At 39.7% G+C, this 23,607-nt stretch overlaps 8 protein-coding genes across 14 annotated transcripts in view; 4 read left to right on the top strand and 4 right to left on the bottom strand.

Moving 5' to 3' along the window:
* The window catches only part of Shot (dystonin-like protein short stop), a 66,063-nt gene extending 65,143 nt beyond the window's left edge, over positions 1–920 (bottom strand). Inside the window, exon 1 of one of the 2 annotated variants that reach the window (XM_076383746.1) lies at positions 357–920. The gene's annotated coding sequence lies outside the window, so the exon portion shown is untranslated. The remainder of the gene's footprint in view (positions 1–356) is intronic. The other variant, XM_076383750.1, reaches the window with a different exon arrangement.
* Positions 921–1,201: 281 nt separating this feature from the next.
* LOC143182622 (uncharacterized) lies at positions 1,202–4,083 on the bottom strand. Its single transcript, XM_076383756.1, has 6 exons — positions 3,745–4,083; positions 3,378–3,648; positions 2,695–3,296; positions 2,123–2,610; positions 1,781–2,033; positions 1,202–1,708 (listed from the first exon to the last, which is right to left on the bottom strand). The coding sequence occupies exons 1-6, from the start codon at positions 3,784–3,786 to the stop codon at positions 1,445–1,447; spliced, it is 1,920 nt and encodes a 639-aa protein (XP_076239871.1). The 5' UTR covers positions 3,787–4,083; the 3' UTR covers positions 1,202–1,444.
* A 630-nt stretch (positions 4,084–4,713) lies between these two features.
* Positions 4,714–6,382, top strand: LOC143182398 (venom serine protease 34). The gene is made up of 4 exons (XM_076383361.1): positions 4,714–5,258; positions 5,373–5,722; positions 5,811–5,964; positions 6,041–6,382. The coding sequence occupies exons 2-4, from the start codon at positions 5,711–5,713 to the stop codon at positions 6,064–6,066; spliced, it is 192 nt and encodes a 63-aa protein (XP_076239476.1). The 5' UTR covers positions 4,714–5,258; positions 5,373–5,710; the 3' UTR covers positions 6,067–6,382.
* Positions 6,383–9,761: 3,379 nt separating this feature from the next.
* LOC143182638 (sodium- and chloride-dependent transporter XTRP3) lies at positions 9,762–16,481 on the top strand. Its single transcript, XM_076383786.1, has 12 exons — positions 9,762–10,023; positions 11,469–11,701; positions 11,999–12,019; positions 12,189–12,410; positions 12,579–12,689; positions 12,777–13,018; positions 13,109–13,253; positions 13,329–13,530; positions 13,619–13,778; positions 13,897–14,059; positions 14,139–14,339; positions 14,479–16,481. Exons 1-12 carry the CDS (start codon positions 9,771–9,773, stop codon positions 14,629–14,631), a joined length of 2,106 nt encoding a protein of 701 aa, XP_076239901.1. The 5' UTR covers positions 9,762–9,770; the 3' UTR covers positions 14,632–16,481.
* LOC143182428 (uncharacterized) lies at positions 10,520–11,328 on the top strand. Its single transcript, XM_076383404.1, has 2 exons — positions 10,520–11,080; positions 11,179–11,328. Exon 1 carries the CDS (start codon positions 10,615–10,617, stop codon positions 10,975–10,977), a length of 363 nt encoding a protein of 120 aa, XP_076239519.1. The 5' UTR covers positions 10,520–10,614; the 3' UTR covers positions 10,978–11,080; positions 11,179–11,328.
* Positions 16,482–16,728: 247 nt separating the features above from the next.
* On the top strand, positions 16,729–18,910 carry Fa2h (Fatty acid 2-hydroxylase). The gene is made up of 8 exons (XM_076383600.1): positions 16,729–16,767; positions 16,823–16,879; positions 16,920–17,324; positions 17,726–17,957; positions 18,056–18,216; positions 18,279–18,411; positions 18,516–18,635; positions 18,704–18,910. Exons 1-8 carry the CDS (start codon positions 16,729–16,731, stop codon positions 18,787–18,789), a joined length of 1,233 nt encoding a protein of 410 aa, XP_076239715.1. The 3' UTR covers positions 18,790–18,910.
* On the bottom strand, positions 16,978–20,182 carry Kappab-ras (NFKB inhibitor interacting Ras like 1). Of its 5 annotated transcripts, none has more exons than XR_013002505.1 (4): positions 20,054–20,182; positions 19,764–19,957; positions 17,948–19,609; positions 16,978–17,872 (listed from the first exon to the last, which is right to left on the bottom strand). XR_013002505.1 is itself a non-coding variant. In XM_076383782.1 (3 exons), exons 2-3 carry the CDS (start codon positions 19,860–19,862, stop codon positions 19,103–19,105), a joined length of 606 nt encoding a protein of 201 aa, XP_076239897.1. In that variant the 5' UTR covers positions 19,863–19,957; positions 20,054–20,182; the 3' UTR covers positions 16,978–19,102. The 5 variants fall into 5 exon arrangements, 2 of the variants coding, with proteins under 2 accessions (XP_076239897.1, XP_076239898.1); XR_013002506.1 differs by having other exon boundaries at positions 17,956–19,609; XR_013002504.1 differs by lacking the exon at positions 16,978–17,872 and having other exon boundaries at positions 17,949–18,402; positions 18,552–19,609.
* Positions 20,153–22,136, bottom strand: Irbp18 (Inverted repeat binding protein 18 kDa). 2 transcript variants are annotated; one of them, XM_076383784.1, is made up of 4 exons: positions 21,957–22,136; positions 21,457–21,567; positions 21,219–21,375; positions 20,153–21,144 (listed from the first exon to the last, which is right to left on the bottom strand). In XM_076383784.1, exons 2-4 carry the CDS (start codon positions 21,565–21,567, stop codon positions 21,041–21,043), a joined length of 372 nt encoding a protein of 123 aa, XP_076239899.1. In that variant the 5' UTR covers positions 21,957–22,136; the 3' UTR covers positions 20,153–21,040. The 2 variants fall into 2 exon arrangements, with proteins under 2 accessions (XP_076239899.1, XP_076239900.1); XM_076383785.1 differs by lacking the exon at positions 21,957–22,136 and adding an exon at positions 21,658–21,798.
* Positions 22,137–23,607: the final 1,471 nt, after the last annotated feature.

Below are 23,607 nucleotides of genomic sequence, written 5' to 3'. Positions count from 1 at the left end.
ATCTTTCAATTCTTTTCTCGTATTTCAATGGAGAACGATAAAGCTGGATAAAGCGTGCATACACTTTGCGAAGATACTAAGAATCAGCGACATCTACGAAAGACAGTCGCGCATAACCGACTAAATTGAGATAACTATCTCACCGAAAATAATCAGACGTACCCTGTATGCAGCTGTGGTTCGTTTACGCGAATCGCCTTTAATCTTTTCCCAAACACGAGTTCCAAGCAATGTGACCCGAACGATACGATATACTATCTCCTCGATATCTGGGTGTGTTGTTGACGATACAAACTCAGTCATATTTTCGTACAATTCGTAAAGCGATTCGAAAGTATACGAAAAATGATACATACCGTCCGCGGTGATTCGTGTCGAGTCTGATGCGAAAGCAGGAAAAATCAATGTTCACCGGTATTCTCTTCTTCTTGAATATCTTCGTCGGTAACGTGGTAACCTAATACGAATAATATCTTTTCACGATTTACCATACACCATCCAATGAAAAACACTACGAGCACGGGAGTATAGACATCGTATTATCACCTATCATTACGATTTTCGCGTTAGAAACACAACCCGGTTCGGTTCGACGACGCGCCTAGCAGACGACATTTTGCTTTTCCACGAATTCATACGAAATTTACCGAAACATTCCGAAGTTTGACGATTTAGGGCTAGCAGATGACACGATTAACAACGCCACCACACACCGTGGTCACTTTTTTCATTAATCCGTTTATATGGTTTCTCATTCGATTACGATTAAGATTACAATTCCTAGTTACCTTTTTTCGATCTTAAGAAATATCTAAAATCCTGTTATCGAAATAGATATCCTATCTTTTTCTTTACTTTGCATTCCGTGTATTCTTACGACAGTGCTTCCGATACAATTGGCAATTAAATAACTATTAGCGATTATCGTAAAAATTTGATAAAAGAAAAGGGGGAGGAAGGGAAGGAATTTTTGAAAGATATATTAATGCAATAGTCGCTGTACGTCCAAGAATGCTGACAAACTGTTATCGATTCGTTAGCATCGTTTTTAAATTCTGAAAAAAGCTTAAGGCTAGACGACGCATATGTATGTTTCACGTATGAGAGAAATAAATCGTCTCTGACATCAGAGACATGTAATAGATGACATGAATTTCTTGTCGGAAAGTGGTTACTACCGACGCCACTGCCATCGGCCATTCATACGATGCTGTACAGTAGCCTTCGTAACCACTTGTTTGCACTTGATGTCATCGCTAAATAAAGCAACTGATACTCGGTTAATGCGAGGATGGTGTTCCGAGTAGCACTTATTCCTTAATTAGATGCTTATTAAAAAATTTCTTTAAAATCACCTTCAACGACCACTCGACTACGAACAACTTTTATCACGGCTGAAATAATGTGCCGATGGCTTCGAGATCAAAATGTACTCATCTACGAATCAGGAGTCACGAATCTTTTCTCCCACGGATACGGCTTTAGATTTATCTATTATCATCGGAGGAAAATGTCGAATCGAGCTATTTCGATCTGCTTGCTTCTCCTTCTGCAATTTCTCGATTGTTTCTTCTTTCTCTCTAATTATGTCCTTCAAATGAAATATTTTACGACGATAATCGCGTTTCATCCGGCGCACCTTAACTTCTTGAAACTTTATACGTTTTTCTACGATCTCTACTTGCTGTTTCGCGCCTTTGCGAACACTCTGAAATTGTACCATTATTTATTTATTACTCTTATCGTCTTTTTATTCGTATACAAAATATAATATACGTACTTCTAGTTCAGTTTTTAAACTATGCACACGGCTGGTAATGCTTTTCCCAAGACGATCAATATTAGCATTTTCCTTTTCAGTTTCTTGCAAAAGTGTCGTTAACTTTTCTCTCTCAACTGCGATTCTTTCGTACTCGGAAAATAAGTTTTCGCAATAATCCGTTGCCTTATTCAATTGCTCTTTTAAAGAATCGCGTGAAACGCGAGTCGAATATAAAGTAGCTTGGACGTGTTCAAGTTTACGTTGCATCCGTCTAAAAAAAATAATCTACGTACGCATTACTATAGGGATTTTTAGGAATGTACACGAAATACGTGTAAAGAAAACTGACGAATATCTTACTTGATATTTCTTTCGTGGCTTTCAACTAGAGTTTTTAGATGATTCCGTTCGGCTGTAACCATTACAAGTTGTTTCTCATTCTCAGGCTGATTCTCTTCCATATGTTTTATTTGATTTTGCAAATTTCGTTTTTCAACTTCATACCGATACTTTAATTCATCCAATAACGTTTTACATTCCTCGACAGCACTGGTATGGACTCTAGTAGGCACTGTCTGTTCCTCTTTATTTTTTACTTTTTCAAATTCTTTGCTCAAGATCTCGTACTTCCCTTTTAGATTGTTCAGTTCCGATAGAGTCGCTGTATGTTCTCTTTTTAGTACATCATTGTCTTTTGAAATCATTTCTATCTTCAATTCGTATGATGAACGAATTTCATTAGCTTCTCCCTTTAGATCTATGATTTCCTTTTGCAGTAGATTATTTTGCTTCTTCAGCAGTGCAGTATTCTCAACGACTGATTTCGCTTCTTTTCCATACCTGCTACACTATACATTTTTCTCATAACTATTTATACTATAAATGGAAATTTACGTCAATTGATATATAATTATCTGTACATTTATATTTACCTCTGATCTCAATTGTTCCACCTCTTTATGCATAAATTCATTTTCTGTAAGGATTTCCTTACATCTACTTCCAAAATCGGCCATTTCTTGTTCATACATACGGACAAGTTCCTGCTTCTCAGATAAATTCTCTCGATAGGCATTCAAAAGTGGTCCTAATGCATGGAAATTAACACCACTCCAAATTCTTTGGTTGAATTTTTCTTCTTTCCCATTGCATCCTATAAAGTCTGTGGACCTAGTTTCAACTTTCTGCTTTTCTAATTTATCTTGATATCTTTCTAATTCAACATTTAATTGGTAAACAATACTTTTTAATAACATTATATCTTCATTTAATTGTACTTTTTCTTCTTCAAGTTTTTCACTCCTTTTGGTTGCACCAACTTTTGCCTCTTCCATTTCTTGTAGCATTTGTGCAATTGCTTCGTAATGAGAGCATATTTGCTGAAATTCTGTTTCTCTTCTTTCCAATAAATTATGCAATTTCTGATACTGTTCCTGAAGTTCTTTGTAGCGTTTTGATAACTTACGGAATTCTTTAGCTAGTCTAGGTGCATCTTTTGAAACTTGTTTACTTTTTATATTTGAAAAATTAATCCCTAAAATGAAAGAGTGTAATATACCAAATATTACATATTAAGAATAAAAATCTCTCCAAGATAAATATATAACATTACTACCTGAATCTATATCACCTTCATTAGATATTAGCTGCTTCTGAACACTGTTTTCTTTTTTACTATCTTCATAATCGTGCATCTTATTTTTGCTTCTCAAAGATGTATTATATTCAAGATCACTACAATCATTGGTAATACAATCGATTGGATCTTTATGAGCACCAGGTACCTTGTAAGTATGTCTGACTTTAGAGATACGTCTGCGACAGTAAACTGGTTTGTGAGTTGTTTCCATATTACCTTTTGCAACTGATGCTCTTCTACAATTGTACTGCGAATGATAAACACACGGATTAAATATCGCAAGAAAATTTTGTATTATAAATAACAAAATATAACGATAAATTTCTTACGAGAAAACACTTACTTTTCCTTCTTTTTGTTCAACGATACTATCATAATTGATCATTATCGTTCTTATTTTCTCCTGTTTGCAAATTTCGAAGTAATACGAAAGGTCAAACAATCGTTTCGTCAAAAATATTCGAAATGTTCAAAGATGGAGAAGTTCCGACTGATTTTCTGCAACAAAGTCATCACTAATTTAACAATAAATAAACGTGCTTCCTTCAGGTGCGTGTTCTTCCCACTGTCACGCACTATCAGGTTTGTATTCCACTCCATTGTCATGACAACAGCTGACTGCAGCTGACGTAGTAACGTATCTAAAATGCGCGGTAGATGGCGCGTATCCTCCTACTCGTGGTGTGCCTTTTTTACTTCTTTTCTCGTTATTCACGTATCTATCTACCTGTAAGATAGAATTCACGGATTAGAATAGATTAAATGCTGATTAAAATTGTCTTACAAATTTATTTTTTTTGATATTTGACTTTTAATAAACTTGTTTCCTGAGCACTTTTTTTTTTCTCTTGAACATAATTTTTCGTAAATTTTAAAGCTGCATTTAAAAAGTAGGACAAATTTGCGTTCGAGTAGGTATATTAAATACAATTTGTGATAAAATAAAAATAATCAGGCCTGTCAGTGTTTGCGCGTTTGAAAAATTGCGTCGGTCATCAAAGCAATTTCGAAAGGTCTCTAATTTATTTCAAATTATATAAGAACTATTTCCTTAAAAGATTCATAATTAATATTATTATAGTGAAAGTCACGTGTTCGCGATTCAAGACAGAGGAAAAGAAACACGAGAATAATAAGAACGATAAGAAAATAGTACGTATAACACCATTCATGTACGGTAGATTTTGATTGAAATTTTTTTTTAAAGGATCGGCATATGCACGATAACATTGACTATGATATAATGATTTAGATAGATATCTTTGCGATAACAAGACGCAAACGATGACAAAAATTCTTAATTGCGACACAATTCTTTGAAATTATATATATTGATATTGCCATGACGGGTAAGTAGAATTTGCGTGCTTCTGTCTAAACGAAAGATAACGATTTCATTAGTATCTCACGTATACATCGGAATGGGAAAACGTAATTCGGTAACTCCTAAAATGGCCAATTAAACTAATTAACATTAATCAAGGCTTGAGAAACGCGATACGCAAACATCTGAAAAATGAACAAATAGGTATCATCTGCACCCTGCAATTTCATTTGCGAGTATTACTTACTACTGGAACTTGTTACCGTGAATACATATACTTTCATCCTCGAGGTTAAAACTACCTTAGATAAGACTGCCTGATAGCACCTATAAATTGTCAGTCGTGACTTTGGCTTGTCTTCACTCTACGCATAAAAATCGCGAAATTCGTGTGAACACATATCAGATCATCACGTATATTTGTGCAAAAATTCTACGCCTCTGCTGAAGTGTCGAAGAACTAAATTTCTTGACGGTTCAAGCGTATCTTCATTTTTACAAACACCGCTGCACAGACTGCGTTATGACAAAAGGTATAAACACAAAATAGATAATCAAATAATTTCGCAGAGAATATTAACGAGAAGGAGCTAGTTTTAAAAGCTCATCATTCGTATGGTGGTAAGAATTTGACATGCACGTTGCAGATACCATAGGTAATACAAAGTCACCATATTGTGTATTGACGATAAGAGGAGGAAGCAGTTGGAGAGAGAAGTGTAGATTGAAATATGATGTATGCCGAGTTACTCCTGTGATCAGGATATGAAATTGCTTGTCCTCTAGAGTACTCATAGAAGAAGTTTAGCACCATATCGATTCTTCCTAGATCAGAATCGTCGGTGGCAAAGAAACAGGGGTGAATGCGTATGCCATGATGTGTGTGGTCACGTTGATTTTTTAAAAGTAATCATATGTTGCGACTGTACCATAATATCTCCTACATGTGTACTATCAGCAGCACATTGTTTCGTAAAAAGACAGGATGTTTCAAGAGGTAAGCTCTTTTTTCATACCGTTCAAATTCGAATGAAAATGTATTGAAGAATTTATTGCCATCGCTTCTCTTTACATCTTATTTACAGATGGACAGTGGTGGACCAGTTCTATGGCAGAATCCTGTCACTAGACGATTAGTACTCGTAGGAATGATCAGTTATGGCCTAAACTGCGCACTGGTTGGCAGTGTCAATACTCGTGTCAGCAGTTACATGGATTGGATCGTTTCGGTAACTCCAGGTACGACCTTGCGCGATTCGATAGAGAATATCAAAGCTACGTTCGCACAATCGTCACGGTCTTGTTTCTCTTTCAGCCACCAAATACTGCGCACTCGAATAAAATAACGCACTCGACTCGACTCGACTCGACTCGATCCGACACGATATCGATAAAATTCAACTGACTGCACCATGTATTTTGCTGACACGCTTTACAATACTTTATATTCTTCACGGGCTAATTTATTGTTCTCATGGTGAAAAGTGTCGTACTCGATAGAACTGTTATATTTTTCATGTAACAAACAGCGAGAAGAATGATTGAAGCGTAACATTTTTTAGATTAGAGACGACGACGAAACCTATCTTTTCTCTGTACCATTTATGTATCTGAAAAATCTAATCTACATACGTATCGTTGATAAATATGCACATATACGTTACTTGAAATCTCGCTAGCTACTTTAGCTACCCTACCGACCTCTTTGTCCTCTCACCCTTCCCATCCGCTGTCCACGTTAATATTATTTGACGTTTACGTAAGACCGTTCGAACTGCGTCGCCGGAACGTCTGCCTCTTGTAACACTCGTATCGATCGTACAAATGATTCTATTCGTATGAAAGCTATTTTTAACAGGGAAGATGGAGCTGATGAATTCATTCGACTAAGCTTGTATCGCGATACGTACCATGACGCTTGTTACTATTCTTTTTAATAAGGAAGACCGATCTAAAATTTCGAACGAATCACATTCGTTTCTTTTATAAACGATCCGATTACGGAAGCTACGGACATAGAGTGAACATTCCGATCGCATCTAGATTTCAGGTCGTAAACGGAATTAATTCCTGAACTTGCTCATATCGAATCCAGCTGAATATCCACTCAGGATTCTAGTAGCAAGCGTCGCGTAATTCAATTCTTCGCACGAAAGAATACGCAACGCGAAAGAAGTAGCCTCGGTAACCCTAACGGCAAATTCATAGATTGCACGCGTGACAAATACTATGGTCGTTTCATTCTGAGGAGGCCACGTTCGCCATGGACGTGGATGGCACGAAATCAATTGCGCGTAAACAATGTCTCGTCATTAACAAGTTCGCGAATGAGGATGTGACGTGGAGACATTGTAGGTACGAGAGGGAATATCTACATACTCGGTATTAGTCGTTCGCCGACATTTAACGAACACAAGTGCATCTCCGTTTATTTAAGATTTCTAGAGGAACCAACCGATGCTACGAGAAGATGAGCAAGAAGATGCCGCGGCAATATGTAACCGGTACAAAAGGGTTCGAGGAGGGAGGAGGGTTAAATGGACCCAGTTAAAGGTTGATTCGCGCAAAATCGGTCGTTTCGTTCATACAGCGCAGATATTTAATAAACAAATTGATTTCTTTGGGGCACGATGTGCCCTTGACACGATTACTGAGTAGATGATAGTTCTCGTGAACGGCCACCCTACTTGCCTCTGCATACGATTGCTTGTTGCATCTCGTGGAAATTTGACGTGGAAATTTGACGTGGAAATTTGACGTGTCAGTTTCCACGAGCTACGAACCACAAGTACTTGCTTCGCCAAAAATCTTACAAACTGCGGGGTTAAGCTTGTTCAGCAGATGGCGTTGAAGAGCAAAAGCAAGTTCTCGATCAGAGGGTACGGTGACTGAATCGAGAAGGAAAATATTGCAGATTGGCTAGGACGGAAATGAATGCGCAAACCTAGTCGAGTGCGCGTAAATTGAGCAAAAGGAAAATGGTAGGATAGATCAGCGTGAAGGCAACCGTGTCCTTTTCATTTTCTGGCCCGAAAAGGAGGTCGAACGGTCCTCATGGAGTCTCTACTGTCTACGAAATCGCAGACAGTTACCGCAGTTAGCGATACAAGGTTGATGGCTGGTGAATCGCGAGGCGGCGAACATGAGCGCGGAACAGCGTATGCGCCATACGTGCATAATTATTACGACCAATCGGGGATTGAAAACGTCGGAAAGCTTTGGCGTAGCACATCGAAGCTTAAAGCTCTGGTTCGTTGGTTGGTTCCCTCGCATGCGTGCGTGAAATCGTTGGCGCGAGCGCGCGCATACTGTGCGCGCAACGGTGGTTAAGTTCAGTCGAATATCGACGTTCGTAGGTATACACGGGGCGCATAGTTTGAGAGTCTGCCTGCCTGCTGCCTGCCTGCCTGTCTGTCTGTCTGCTTGTCTGTCTGTCTGTCTGTTCGCGGCGGGTACAACGAGACGCGGAGGCAAAGATTTTGCGTGGGGATTTCTCAGAAGTGTGCACGCATCGAAACGGCTTACATTCGGCAAGGATTGAGGAAAAAAGGAGAAGGAAAAATAGGGAGACCATCAGCCCGTCGAGCTACATGGCTCTGAAGACTATTCGCTTCATTCACCGTCCTCACGATTCCTGCCGATGTTCGAAAGAACGACCACCGTTTTATCAGCGGACCGTACAATCGAAATAATTTCCTAAACTCGTAACGTTTCCTCACCTTTTCGTGTTCACCTCACCTTTCGTGAAGAATATCGGCTCGTCAGCCTTCGTCCGCGAGTGTGCCGCGCGACACAGCCGGGTCAGGCCAGATTGTGCGGTTCCTGCGAGAAGACAGAGCACGGGAACGACGTCGATACGAAGAAAACGCAGGAAAAGATGCTACCGATTTAGTATTTCTTTACGATTTTCTACGGTTCGAGGATCTGTTGTTCGAATCTTATGTCACACGCAATCGAAAGGTACGCGAGCCTTTACGGAAGACGAAAGAGGAGAAGGCAGAAGGAGAGAGAGAGAAAGAGAGGGCGAGACAGAGTGAGAGAAATAGAGAAAAGAAAAGGGCCAGCCAAGGATATCGTTACGTTGAATCGAGAGGAAGGATAGATCCGGAACATGTTCCAGAACAATATTCGTGAGCTTCCTACAGTACCTTCGAATAGCTCTTAAACGGGGTTTCCTTTTAAGAACGAGAAGTAAACTATGTAATGCTCGCGCCTCTGCAAGCGGAACTTCTTTCGACGTTCGTGCATGCGACTTTTCGATTACTTCGACCCCTTGCTTCGCTCGCCCCATTTTCGTTTCGATCCTTCCTGTAATCGTTGCGAGCAACAACAAGCAGATCGAAGATATAGCTGCAACCCTCCTCACATTTTAGTCACCATGTATGTCGATTCAGTCATTCGAATCTCGAGGGAAATTTAAGTAAAGAAATTTCTGCTCTTTCTTTCCGTGTTTGTCAGTTTCTTATCGGCGATCGATGCGAGGGAGCGGTGAAATTTTCCTATAAAACACTAAATACGAGGCGAACTTGAAGAGAACGAAAAGAGTACAACCGCGTGGGAGTTGTTCAACGAACAAACGCATTCGTCTCTTCTATTCATGCCTTCCGCATTACCCTAAGAAATTTTTTACCCCGGGAAAGTTAACATATTCGATGCTTTAACGGTGATGTACGTATAAGATATTCTTCTACTTAGGTAATAACGACTAAGGGTGAGTGAATGAACGTGTAAGACAGGGGGGAGGGAAAGAGAGAGAGAGAGAGAGAGAGAGAGAGAGAGAGAGAGAGAGAGAGAGAGACGTTAGGGATCTTGTTGAATCAGCGTGATTTTCTCGAACCTCTCGCCTTCGTCGACGTTGTTGTTACTATTACTGTTATTGCTTTCGAAATCGTTGTCGGCGTTGCTGGTGTTCGTCACGTTCGTTCGACTTCGAATTCACGGCCGAGCAAAGAAACGGGGGAGTGAAGGATAAGGAGAGGAGAAAGCCTCGTTCGCTGCTGGAGCGCAGCTATTTATCTTTGGAACACGAGACCACAGGGTAAAGAATGGTAGTCAAGAACGAGAATTCGCGAAATGGGCATGAGCTGGCTCCGTTAAACGAAAATCGGCAGGCAAATCAGAACGTGACAATAGTCGTGAGCGGAACTCAAAATGTTGCTACTACCAGCCAAGAAGCGAAGGAGGATAACAGAGCAGAATGGAGCGGGAAGATGCAATTTTTTCTCAGTATTATCGGGTACAGTGTCGGGCTTGGGAACATTTGGAGGTTCCCTTACCTGTGCCAACAGAACGGAGGAGGTAAGTTAAACTTTCGTTTCTTTCGTTTTCTTGCGCTCGGTCCGTTGTCCGTTCCCTTCGAGAAGAAATCTCGACAGGATTCTCGACAGGATCCAAACGGCAAATTCGCGGTTACGAAGATGCTGTGTTATATGTACATATGCTATTTTCGGTCACTCTGAGAGCGCTGTTTAAAAATACATAGGTACCTATCTCGTATGCCCCCGACAAGTTTATCTCGCGTCTCGCGAAATACCGCAAGTAGTCGAAGAGTCCCTTAATATCACCCCTTCCACTCTTATCTTCCCTTCTGTCGACCCTCCTCATGTCCCAATCTAGCCTCTATCGAACGCGCCGAAATGTAGCGAAAGAAACCCGGTGAATCGACTAAAATCCTATCAAATTTACCCTTGAACTCTCTCCAAGCTTCCACCTTCAGTTCCGCTACATACACATACGACCGTGTAACTCGATTACATTCCAATGCAAAGGACGTGGAGCAGAGCGGAAGCGCGGCCGGCTATCGCGCAACCTAGACGGTGGTGTATTGTTACGTGGGTGGAAGAGCGTCGGTGAAAGAGACGAGAGTGGTGGTCACGAAGGAAATCACGAATGGGAGTCGAAGTTACGTCACAGACTTGCTCGTTCGCCAAATCGAAGGACGTTTCCACGAATTTTATCGCGGAACTTTCCGTACGCGCCACGACGATGGTGACGGCACCAGTGACGGCACCAGTGACGGCACCAGTGACGGCACCAGTGACGGCACCAATGACGGCAACGACGACCACGAACAAATCTGCATCGAATTCAAACCGGGCTGGCTTCTCTCTCCTCGACTTTCAATGGAAATTTCCTTGTACCGCGACGCAACGCGACGCCAATGTTCAACGCGCATCGATCGATTTTTACCATTTTACCGAGAGGAGAATTAGACACGTAACCGTGGTAACAACCGCAACGCTTTGCTATTAGGGAACATTCGCGAATCGCACTCTTTCCCCTTCCCTTCCATTTATAAGAAAATATCCTACCTACATAACTTCGGTTCAGGGGCTGAAGGAGAGAGACAAGGGAGGTAAGATGAAACGTACGCACTCGCCTATGTGCGTACGTAGGTAGTATATGTACCCTACACAACGTACGATCAATACCTAACCCAGACACTCTGACTAGGACGACTGGCTGTCTCGCGAACTAGACTAGCATGAAACAGGAGCGTGGGGAACGGAGAACGCAGTCCGCATGGAACGAACCCCGTCAAATGGAAGAGATTAAAAAACGGTTACGCGTTCGTTGGTTCATTCATTCTGTAACAAGGGGTCGCTTGGATTAGGGGATAAAGGGTGAAGGGGGTGAAGGGGGTGAAGGGGGTGAAGGGGGTGATGGTAGCAAGCAACGAGGAGAATAACAACGAAAGATGCAAAAAATACGGCACGCATTATGTATGGGGAACTGGTTTTCAGGTGCCTTTCTCATCCCCTTTTTCATCATGCTAATTCTCGAGGGCGTACCCCTGTTTCTGATCGAGCTGGGTCTCGGACAACGTATGCGACAGGGCGCCCTTGGCGTGTGGAACACGATACACCCATGGCTTGGCGGTATAGGGATAGCATCGTGTATCGTCACTTTCTTCGTAGCTCTTTACTACAACGTCATCATCACCTGGTGCTTCTATTATCTCTTTAACTCGCTCGAGGTGAGTCTGTTCGGTTTCGTGATCGCAGCACGACCGATCGAACAACAACAAAAACGTTACGGATAGATGACTGATCCAATAACCAATCGATCGTTGTATCGTTAACGACCGCGTTCATTCCATCGATCGATCGATTCATCGAGTACATGTATGTGTAATGTATGTGTAATGTATGTGTCAAACTTTCGTTGTCGCCTCTGATCGATCGACTGGAATATACGCCAACTTTCTAACACTTCTTGATGCGATCCGTGGTAATAATAACGTTACGATTTGTTTCATGCCGTACCCGGTTAGGCTGTCACGATTAAATTCGGCGTAAGTATTTTGCAACTACGACTTTTCGTTTGCAATAGAATTGCTTGAAAAGTAGAACATCATCGATGCACGGATGTATCATCTCTCCATCTTCGAACCGTTACACATCTTACTCCACCTTCCCTACTTTTTGTCTAGTTACAATAATTATTATAATGATTTGATGTAGGAACCGTTACCTTGGGCCAAGTGTCCGGAAGTGGATGGAAAGCCAGTCGAAGAATGTGTCAAGAGTTCCGAAACGGCTTACTTCTGGTATAGAACGACGCTGGACGCGGCTCCGTCGATCGAAGACGGGCAGAGCTTGAAATGGTGGATCGTTCTTTGTTTGCTGCTTAGCTGGGTGGTTGTTTTCTTCATAGTGATGAAGGGGATACAGTCATCGGGGAAGGTAACGAGGAGAGATGCGCGATACCCTTCGTTTCGACTTTATTTCACTTTTATTTCCTTCCGAGGACTCGCGTTTGCTTTCCCCCTTTCCCTTTTCGTAAACGCGAAACGTTTACAAACCCGAGTCAAGTACTGCATCGACGACTTATTTTCTTTGCTTGATTTAAAGGTGGTATATTTTACATCCATGTTCCCGTATTTGGTGCTTACTATCTTTTTTATTCGTGGAATAACGTTAAAAGGTGCCAGCGCTGGATTGGCCCACATGTACACCCCAAAGGTAATTGCTCCTCTTTCTCTCGATCTCTTGAAATTCGTTCAAAACTTTTCCTCCTGAAAAATTTCTCACTTCGATGTTCGCGTGCAGATCGAGAAACTGTTAGAGCCGACGGTCTGGCTCGATGCAGCGACGCAGGTTTTTTACAGTTTTGGACTAGCGTTTGGCTCCTTGATCGCGTTCGGTTCTTACAACACTCCCGACAACAACTGCGTACGAGACGTGATCCTCGTCAGTGGTTGTAACGCCTTCACCGCCATTTACGCGAGCGTCGTGATATTCGCCATTCTAGGATTCAAAGCGATGACCAACGTCGACAAATGCATCGCCGGGTAAGCGAATTGTCCATTTTTCTCTAACCTAAACACGTTTTATCGATGTAAACGATGGAAACTGAAGTATATGCTCTGTAAAATTTTCAGTAACAAGGACTTGCTTCTCGAGAACGGATTTATAGAGCACAAGAATATCAGCATGACCGAGTACGAAGACATTATAAGAAGTTTAAACGTGACCGCAGCCAACATCACAATCAGTAGGTGTAGCTTGAGCGAACAGTTGGATAACGTAAGTAATTTTTTTCTTCATCCATTTCCTCTTCCACGATACCTGATTGATCGCGTTAATTTGATGGATCGTTAGGCCGCCGAAGGAACGGGACTGGCTTTCATAGTCTTCACGCAAGCTATAGTCGAGCTACCCGGAGCTCCATTTTGGTCCTGCATCTTCTTCCTGATGCTCCTTGCCCTCGGTCTCGGTTCCCAGATCGGTATACTAGAAGGCATGCTGTGCGTCATATTCGACATAGATCTGTTCAAGAGGATAAAGAAGCAATACATGACAGGTACATGGCGAGACCTAACCCAGACCAGCCTTTCTTTTTTCTTCCACCAACTACATACACGCTAACAGATCTTTCTCTTTCTCGTTAGGAGTGGTTTGTACCATTTGCTTCTTCGTTGGTCTAATTTTCTGTACTGGTGCCGGAGAATACTGGCTAAAGATGTTCGATAGTTTCGCCGGTACTATTGGCCTGGTAATGGTCGCGCTCATGGAAATGATCTCCGTCATTTTTATCTATGGCCACGAAAAGTATGTCCCCTCTCGAATACGAACTACGAGCAAAGTAGCAAAGTAGCAAAGTAGCAAAGTAGCAAACTGCTCAACAATAAAACAAACTATTCTATTTGAACACGTATCGTATTTACAGGTTCACGAAAGACATCGAAGAAATGACGGGATATAGGCCAGGAATGTACTGGCAAGTCACCTGGCGGTATCTCGCACCCGTAATCATGGTTTGCATTCTTGTCTCCAGTATCGCATCTATGTTCATCAAAAAGCCGCAGTACTCAGCATGGGACGCCTCACAAGTAACTGCTAAGAACTGCTTCAACGTAAAATATTTTCACGTTCAAAGGCCTCTTCGACGTACCGTCATTCGTGTTTCAGGGTATAGCCGTACCTACCAGTTACCCCAGCTGGGTTCTCGCTATAGCGGCCGCCATTATTTTCGCTGGAATCGCACCGATACCCATCGTCTTTCTCTTGAGACGGTTCCAATGTGTCAAGCTGGATGTTGATATCCATCAAGGCAGTATACGTCGTATCGACACCACGGTTTCTACCAAGGAGATGATGGGTGACGTCGACGTGAGTAAATTCCTTCCCACTCTGTCGAACACATCCCACATTTCGAATCTAATCGTTCTTAGCATTAGTTTTTCTTGCCGTTCAGTCCACGACTAAATAATCACGTCATCATTTTTATCTGGACTATTGCGATTTTCAGTTGGACGAGTATCACGATCGTCTCGAACATTTCCCCGAGGAGGACGAAGATATTAATAGCGACGACGACAACAACAGTGCGCCGCCTATCACGAAGATCGTTCCAAACAAATTCCAGGGTAAACCCTTCAAAATGGAAGTAATGGACTTTTAGGTCAGTGTTACGCTGACTTTTCCATCTCTACTTGCACCGTTTCTATGAAACATGGAAGAAGAGGATAATCAGTCACGTTTCCCTCGGAGTGTTCCGATTATTGGGAAAAGCGTTATGCGACACGAGTTACGAGATTTCGTCGTCTATCGGTAATAAACCGATCGGTGCTTTCCAAAGCAATATTCATCTTCCGTCGAACGCATGACACAGAAAACTAGTGTACGAAGATAAATAAGATAGAAGAAGAAGAATAAAGGAAAAAGAAATACTTAAATGTAGGAAGAAGCTCGGCAGTACAGAACGCATTTACAAAAATGGGACTTGTATAATAATTGCAACGATCCCAAATCCTTTCAATGCTGGCTACCTCGATTCATTTGCTCGACTCTATCGAAACGTCTAAGAACTTGGGTACAAATTCTTCCTAATAGCAACGATGACCATTTTCGTTCATCTGATCGATGATTAGATTATTCACCAGTGAGATATTTATGCAATTTCATACGCATGAAATCGGTGTGAAAACGAGATTAAAAAGAATATAGGTGAGAATTATGTATAGGTCTGTTGTAAAGGCCAGAGCGTTACTGTTACGACGCCGGCGTAGACTTTTTCCATAAAAAACCGTGTTGCGCTGACATTGGATTTCTCGTTGCTTATGTATTTTAAATAGACACAAAAAGTATAAACACAAAAGGTAGAAGAAAACTGATCGATCGATAGACGGCTGTCATGTTTTCCTACTGCTTCCAAATCTCAGGGGTAAAAGTATGATAAATGGTATCGAAAAGTGCCGCCAGCCTTGAGATCCATTGCGATTGAAAGGAATATAGCGATGCTATTCGAAAGTCTCGAGTCACTCGATCAACATAACAGGATACCCAAAAATATATATTTATATCTGCCACCGATAGCAAAGCTATCAAAAGATCTATTGTCGACCTAATTGGATCTCTGATACATACGTTAATCTACATAAACACTCTACCACACATGTTTATCTGTACCTCTCAAGTGTATTCTTGATACTTTTTAAGAGTATCGCTTATTTCGCGAACTCGCTATATTCCTTTCGCTTACAATGATGCTTAGGAATACATAAATGCTTATTGGTTTACTAACGTCGTGCAAGTATGGAATAGCATCTAAATAAACAATGTCCCTGTAACAACTAAATTCGTACTCGTACTATTTCCGCCCCGTGACTTGAAAAAGTAAACCGTGCGAACTTTGGCCGAAACGCAGACTTTCTTTCATTTCTTCCACAGCAACGTCGAGCAATGATCTATAATTGCCCTGAACTTTCGAATTCACTGAAACCAACGTTGATCATTCTCCGAACTGATAAATCAGAGATCGAGAAAAACTATCGAAACCTACGTGGTCTCTCTACGATCTAGCAATTTTCTCGTTCTTTCCCTCAACCCTGATGCGAATATTCGATCCATGTATTAAACATCTAGTAATTGACGTGAAGAAAAAAAACTGAAACTATCTCCTAGACGCGTCAGTACCTGACTGGAGAACATACGCGAAAGCAAGGTAGGTTGCTGGTCTGGGTTAGTTAGGTCTCGACCTAACTGTGAAACTGTTATACCTATATTTTTCAACAGCGCGAATGCTCACGGATGATTCGGTAAGCATAATCAATCCCCTTGCTCCCAACTCCTCATCTCCTAGACTTGTCCTCCTGTTTTTCTTCCCTTTCCGACTTTCATTTTCCGTTACAATCGGAGTATCACGATCGCTACTGCGTTCCGTAGACAATTCAAATATAGATGGTACATAGAATATGTTGTACACACAGATATAAAGAAATGTTTAAATAAAAGCTTATTTATTGCCGAGTACGAAGTTGCGATTCACCTTTCTTTACCTCGTTCATTGTATCATCGGTCATCTCCCATCCTATAATTCTGCTCTATCCAGACGTCCCAACGACGTTTCGAACTTAACGTAAACGAAAAGACTATGTTACTAAATAATTGAAGAGAAACTGCGTAGGAGAAAGCAAAAGTTGAGTGGAGGGTTCGAAGATAACACCGATGAGGTTTACCATTGTATTAAATCAATGATAATTTCTAGCGTTGTCTAATAATGTGTCAGGCACGAGAAACAGAGACAGAGAGAGGAACAGTGCGAAACGGGATAATGGAAGAGTCACGATATAAGCGGAAACTTATCGCAAAAGATAACACCTTTCGAAGGTGATATAATCCGACTATTCTATCTTATCGAATTATTCCAAGTAAGCTACGATAAAGAGCATCGCTCTAAAGGTGAAGTAGTTTACGGTTTCCCCACCTGCCGCTTTAACAGTCTTCGCGCGGCGCAGCGCGACGCGGCGCGTCAATGTATCCGCAATTCAACCGTGCTTACATTACCGTATCTTGATCTCTATGGCAAAAAACACATCCGAATCTCGCGGTGTTCGAGAGCGCGTCTCTCGATCTACAATCGATCATGAGAAGACGGATGAAAAACAGAGAGATAAATTTCTAGTTAGTTATCAAGGTCATTTCTATGATATACAAGACTTCCGGAAGTATCATCCAGGAGGAAGGAAAGTGTTCGATTATTTTCAAAATCGAAGCCTGGACAAAATTTTCGAGCAAAACCCTCACTCGAAAGGAGCTATTCATCTCTTGGAAGATTTTACTGTGGACAATCGAGAGAAATATCAGGAGTATGAAGTGAGTTCGAAAGGATATGATCCGTATTTGTGCTACATTTTTCCTAATTTCTTCACCTTTCCATTTCGATGAATTCCCTCAAACAATTGTTCTTTCATCGACATCTAGTTTTCAATTCTTGCATGACACACCCGTTTTTTAACAACGGCTATCTACCGTTCTTTAGACCGATCGTTATCAGACGCCGTTAGAATCGTGTACGCGATTACGAAATTCCTTGTTCGTCTTATTTACTTTGAGAATCTTTATTTTACGTTCCCTTTCGGAACTGCGTATCTTCCAACAATTCAAATGCTTCTTTGATCATTAACCAACACTCGAGCTTTTTCTTCCAATTCACTTCAATACGCGTTCCTTGAAATTTCTGCCTGGTTACGATGATTTTCTTTCAACATCCTTAGAGCCTCATAGATTGGGACACGCCTATATTACATCAAGTGGGCAACCTTGGTGACCGATACTGGGAATGGGTCAATCTTCCGGTGAATCGACAAATTCGACTCTTTCAGTCAAATTTCTTGGAGGCTTTGACAATTACGCCTTGGTACCTAATACCGATAGTGTGGATTCCACTGATTATCTACTACGTTCATTCTGGATATGTACTCACTACCAAGGCTAACCATCTTACTGGTAATTATTCTTCTTCATTCATTTATCGTTATTGCGAAACAGTTGAGAAGTTCGGTTATCAATAATCGATTATCGTTCTTCATTCATCGAACTTGTAGGAAATACCTTGCTCGAAGCTTCGATCTCCTATGTGTTCGGTTTATTGCTATGGAGTATTTTAGAATACACACTTCACCGCAAACTCTTTCATTTCAAGCCGCCCACTACCTCGAAAATACTTATGTCGCTACACTTTCTTCTTCATGGTGTTCACCATAAGGTAAGACTCAGTCCTCATAAGTGGAAAGAAGCAACACTTAAATTCAATTCTTTTCTTCTCAGGCACCGCTCGACGGTAGAAGATTGGTTTTCCCCCCCGCAGCTGCTTTCCTAGTAGCGACGTTACTGTTCTATATCTATCAAGTATTCTTTCCTCAAACGACGGCTTACTTTATTGTCGCTGGTACTGTAACAGGTATATTTTTCCATCGATGATTAATTTATACATATGTCTAAAGTCGATCGTCTTATGAACGCAAACAATCTACTACCTCAAATATGAACAATTTCAATGCACAGGTTACGTCGCATACGACTTAACGCATTATTACTTACATCATGGTGCGCCGAAGGTAGGAACATACTTATACGATATGAAACGGAATCACAATTATCATCATTTCCTGCATCATGATTTAGGTAATATTTTTTCTACTTTTGCCACATTACATCAAATTTCTTCAATACAATACAATTGATTTCTTCAGGATTTGGTATCAGCAGTATACTTTGGGATCACATATTTGGAACTACTATTTGTTTACGCCAGTTAACAAAACCAATAGAATGGTAAAATAATCCATCACTATTACTTGTGTACTTTTTCTACACAGAGACTGTTTTAAGTACAGCAAAGGAACAAACATGTAAGATACATAGAACAAATAAAAACTGCAAAAACAAGATATCTATTAAAAAAATATTAACAACTTGCAAATATCTGCAAACTGAACAACTATTAGCATCTAAATTAATACTAATATTTTAAGTACATAACATTTTCGATGTATACTTGTTTGGTATAAAAATAGTTTGATGCCATTTCATAAGAAAACAGATCAGTGTTAAGATTACAAGAATATCACTGAAAGATAAAATAAACAAGATTAAGGTGCTTCCATCTTAATACTTTTTCTGCCCATACTTAACTGTGGGAATGTGCTTTTGTTGGTAGGAGGATTCAATCTAGAGGATAAATGAACAAATGCTTCGAACAAACTAGATCTTTCCATAACATTCACTTCATAATGCTTAACTTTTTCTCTGGTACACCAGTTTGCAGCCTTACTAGCTGTATTTTCTAAACTATGTGGATCTTCTTCTATTTTTGTTCGATTTCCAATGACAATCACAGTTATTTCCTTTTTATCTTTGTTCTTATCGATATCCTTCTTCAGTGGGAAAAGCACATCCAAAGATTCAGGCTTGGCTGTGTCGTACACTAAGACATAGCCATCCGCAAAACCTAGGTAATGCCGCGCAAGTTGTTGATTATTTACGTTATTCTGTAGAGATTCCAATCCTGCTGTATCATAAAATCGAACTTTCTCCTTAGTGCCGCGATCCGTTTCTATATTTGCAACATAAATATCCTCGATCGTAGGATGGATTTCCTGTTGCATTACAAAATTTTAATTGTACAACAAACTTATACAAATTAAACTGTTTTGTTTGTAATTAAAATATGTGTATAACTCTCAAGATAACTATGTAATGATGCTTTCATTCATATAAAATATGTTAAATGAACATAACCTGAACCCTTACTGTTTTAGCATTCACATTTCCATATATAAGTTGTTCCAATAATGCTGTTTTTCCTACACCTTTCATTCCACAGACAACTACTTTCGTCGTTTTTCCCATATCTAAATTTCTACTTGGTACAGGCAGTTTATTTTTACTTTATATGTCACAATTGCCATGTAAACATTGGACCAGCAGCAAACAGAACGACAAACCTAAGTAAATGAAAACTATATACGTATGTAATCGTACATGAGGCTTAGGCATGATTCACTACTTAACAGGAAAAGTCTATATTCTTTTATACCTACTTTGTTCAGTGTTGTCCCTCAAACGTCAACTTGCGTCTAATTCGTCGACTTCGTAGTACAGAAATGTGGCTAAATACGGAACTAAGGCAATCACGTTAACACATTTAATGATATCATTTATTAATCCATATACAGTGTTCACATGTAATGCGAAATGTTGATTTTAGCGGGAAAGCAAACGCGCGATCAATTTTACCACAGGACAGGACTGCTTTATAATAGTACACGTATTTCTTCTATGCATAAAGTATATTTCTTTCCCTATTAAAGTTTCAAAGTTTAAATTATCATTTCTCATCCGCGCGTACTTATAGAAATATATTTATTAAAGTATTAATGCTTAGTTGATATCAATGATTTTGTACAAATTTTGATTAACAATTTAGTTTCATAGTGTTTTGTTATTTTATGAGTACCTATTTCATTTAATAGTAAAACTTAGTTCTTTTTCATTCTATTGTACTGATTCACTGATCCACTAATACAGTGTTATTGTAAACTATCATAAGCTATGGTAGAATCAGAAATTGTATTACTACTAATCTTTCTTAAAGTATCTTGTTTACAAGATTATCAAATCTTGTAACGTTTTAAATATGTTTATTATATTCTTTCCTGGTCATTCATCTTTCCTCCTTATAAATATAAGCAGCAGAGCAGCTTACATATATACCTTTCAGAAATGCTTCTCTCTTGCAAGTTAACACAAATTATTGTGCTTTCTCTTTTTTTATATCTTCTGCTCAAGAAATTTTATACACTCCTTTGCATTGTACCCCAATTTGAATGCTGATTAATTTCCTAATGTAATGAGCTGGATGTACAAGAATAGCGTGCAGCTCACATTTATCAGAAGTCAATTAGAAGCAGACATCTTTCCAAGACATCTAGCTTGTTACCAGAAGCAGATAACCTTCAGTAGATCTCCTTCTCAGACTTTTGCCAATGCTATATTATTTTCTTTGCATGAAATTTATTTATTTCAATCTATGGTCTAGAGGCTTCTATTCTCTGTTCTTCAGATTTTGTGTCATCGGATAAAAGAGCACTCAAATCTATATCTTGAAAGTTTACAGAATGTTGGCTCGAACCTACATTAATAAGTTTAATTGTTTAGATTTGGAAGAACATAAACATTAATCTATGTAATCCTATGATTACATACCTGCATGTGCAAGAAATAAATCTTTTAGAAATCCTAGTTCTTTTGTTAACATTTTAATCTTTTCCTCCAATAATTCATTCTCTGTCTTTAATTGGTTTACACGTTCTAATGTTTGCTGAGTACGTAACTTACTTTTAACTCTTGAACGTTTCACAGCCTATGAATGTATCAGAAATTTTATAAACTGATTATACTATACATAAACACCTATATCATAGACTTATTAATGATCATTTACTTGATTATTTCTATCCCTTCGTCTTCTATAATCTTCATCATCTTCCTCTTCTGAAATATGTCGTTTCTTTTTATTCCCACCTGTATTACTTTCCTTATTTTTTGGTGCCATCTAAAATATCCAAGTACAAATTCTATTTTATCTACATTACAATATAAATAATTAGATAAAAATTATACTTATTGAAAATTCTGTACATACTGTAAGAGAAAACAACAATATTCATGATTCTAATTGTTCCTTTCATATTGTACACGGTGATTCCTTATCATATAACGATTATCATAAGTACGATCGGTAAAATCATATCCGAATAAAGATGCATTTGCATCCCAGCGTTAGTGAAAGTACTAAAGATGTGTTCTATATGTTCTCTCTTACATATGCGTCGCATAACTAAAAGCAATGTTTTCAGAACAAACAATAAATTTGAAACGTCAGAGAGCATTGTCAAACGACGAAAGATGTCATACTTGATACGTCGTACCCATGTCACTCACCTTTTACGTTGTATACGAATTTCTACTCCACGTACTTCAAGTATACGTCTAACAATTCTTTAAACTTGATACTTATTTAGCCAGTATGTGCACTACAGTGTGCATGCATGCATCACACACGTAAATGATTTGGATGATTTCGAACACGTTAGATGATGCAATGCTATTCAACGTAAGCTTATAAACTGCATTACCGATCTAGAAATTCAAGGTTGACTTAAGCGACCTCTATTCATCAATACTGTCAATTTATACGTATAACTACTCCACCGATGGCTAAACCGTGAGTCACAAACAAACCGTATGTGGCTCTTCTACATATATATTTATATATATATTTTTATTTTATAAAATTTAGAGGCTTTGTTCTTTAAAATGAGTCCAGCCTTACTTCTGTACTATTCTTTTTCACAAAGTTACAACAGCACAAAGATTGACAGTCTTTAGGCTAAACCAGTTCGCAAACTTTTCCTTCAAAGTTCGAAAGTTTTCTGCCAGAAAAATTCTATAACTTACTTATTCGAAACTTACTTATTCGATTAATACACGATACATAAGAATGTAAATAATTTCTGAAAGAATGAAAGATAGAGAATGATTTGCTCTCAATATCATTAGATTATTTGTCACATTAACATGTATATCGAGTCAAATGAAATTGCCACTAGACCAATACTACAAAACTAAAGCGAACGTAGTGACAAAGTAGTAAGGAAAATAACTCTCCATCCAAGAATAAAGAGCCATTAGTAGTTTCCCATTCTTCGGCTTCTTTCTTCGGCGGTCCACCCAACTGAAATTTAAAACTCGAGATTCCCTGAAGCTTTCTAAAGTTCAGGTAAAGCACGAGACCGTGACCAGCAATTACGTGAAAGTCTAAGACTCCCATGGAACTCCTGTCCGTACATGCGTGCAAAATCTCGGGCACAGCGTTCGAACCTATCCTTCCGACCGCGGCTCAACGATCCTAGTGCAATGTCGCTGAATTCGAAGAGCCAAAAAGGTCAAACTGAGGCAATGGCATACTCCATCGTGCCAGCTTCACCCTTAACTCTTCAAATGGATTTAACCCCAGAGACAAGTCATCATACGAGAACGCGCCTACCCGATCAAAAAGACTGTGATGACCTGTCCTGGCCCTACCTACTTACATCTAACATTCATACCAGAAAGTAAACCACCTGCCTGCCTATTCGCATATTTAACAAATAGCGAAAAGACAATCACGCAAGAACCCCCGACCCCGGCCCTACACCCTCGTCTCTATCACTCCACGATTCTCACACACGACACCCAGGTGCAAGGGCCTAAACTAGGGAGAACGTCCCGGGACGTCTCCGTCACCCGAGCTTAGCATACAACAACCACACTCTAAAGTACGTACCATTTTCCTAAAATCGACTGGCAAAAGCTAGCGATCATTGCATCTATATAGAAACTACAAGAAAGACGATACTGATATATAATATAATGGCTTTGTGTGTATCATATACACTGCCTGGAGATTATTAAAATTTAGTGTACATATTTCATGAGGTATGTATTATGACATCCTGAATAACAAATAAATATGTACACAGTGATACTATACTGATCAAGAACCGACGCAATTCCACAACCTAACCACACGCACACATTGTGGAAAATACGT

This window comes from Calliopsis andreniformis, chromosome 8 (genome assembly GCF_051401765.1).
Source record: "Calliopsis andreniformis isolate RMS-2024a chromosome 8, iyCalAndr_principal, whole genome shotgun sequence".
Taxonomy (NCBI): Eukaryota; Metazoa; Arthropoda; class Insecta; order Hymenoptera; family Andrenidae; genus Calliopsis; species Calliopsis andreniformis.
This window is presented reverse-complemented; position numbering and strand designations above follow the sequence as displayed.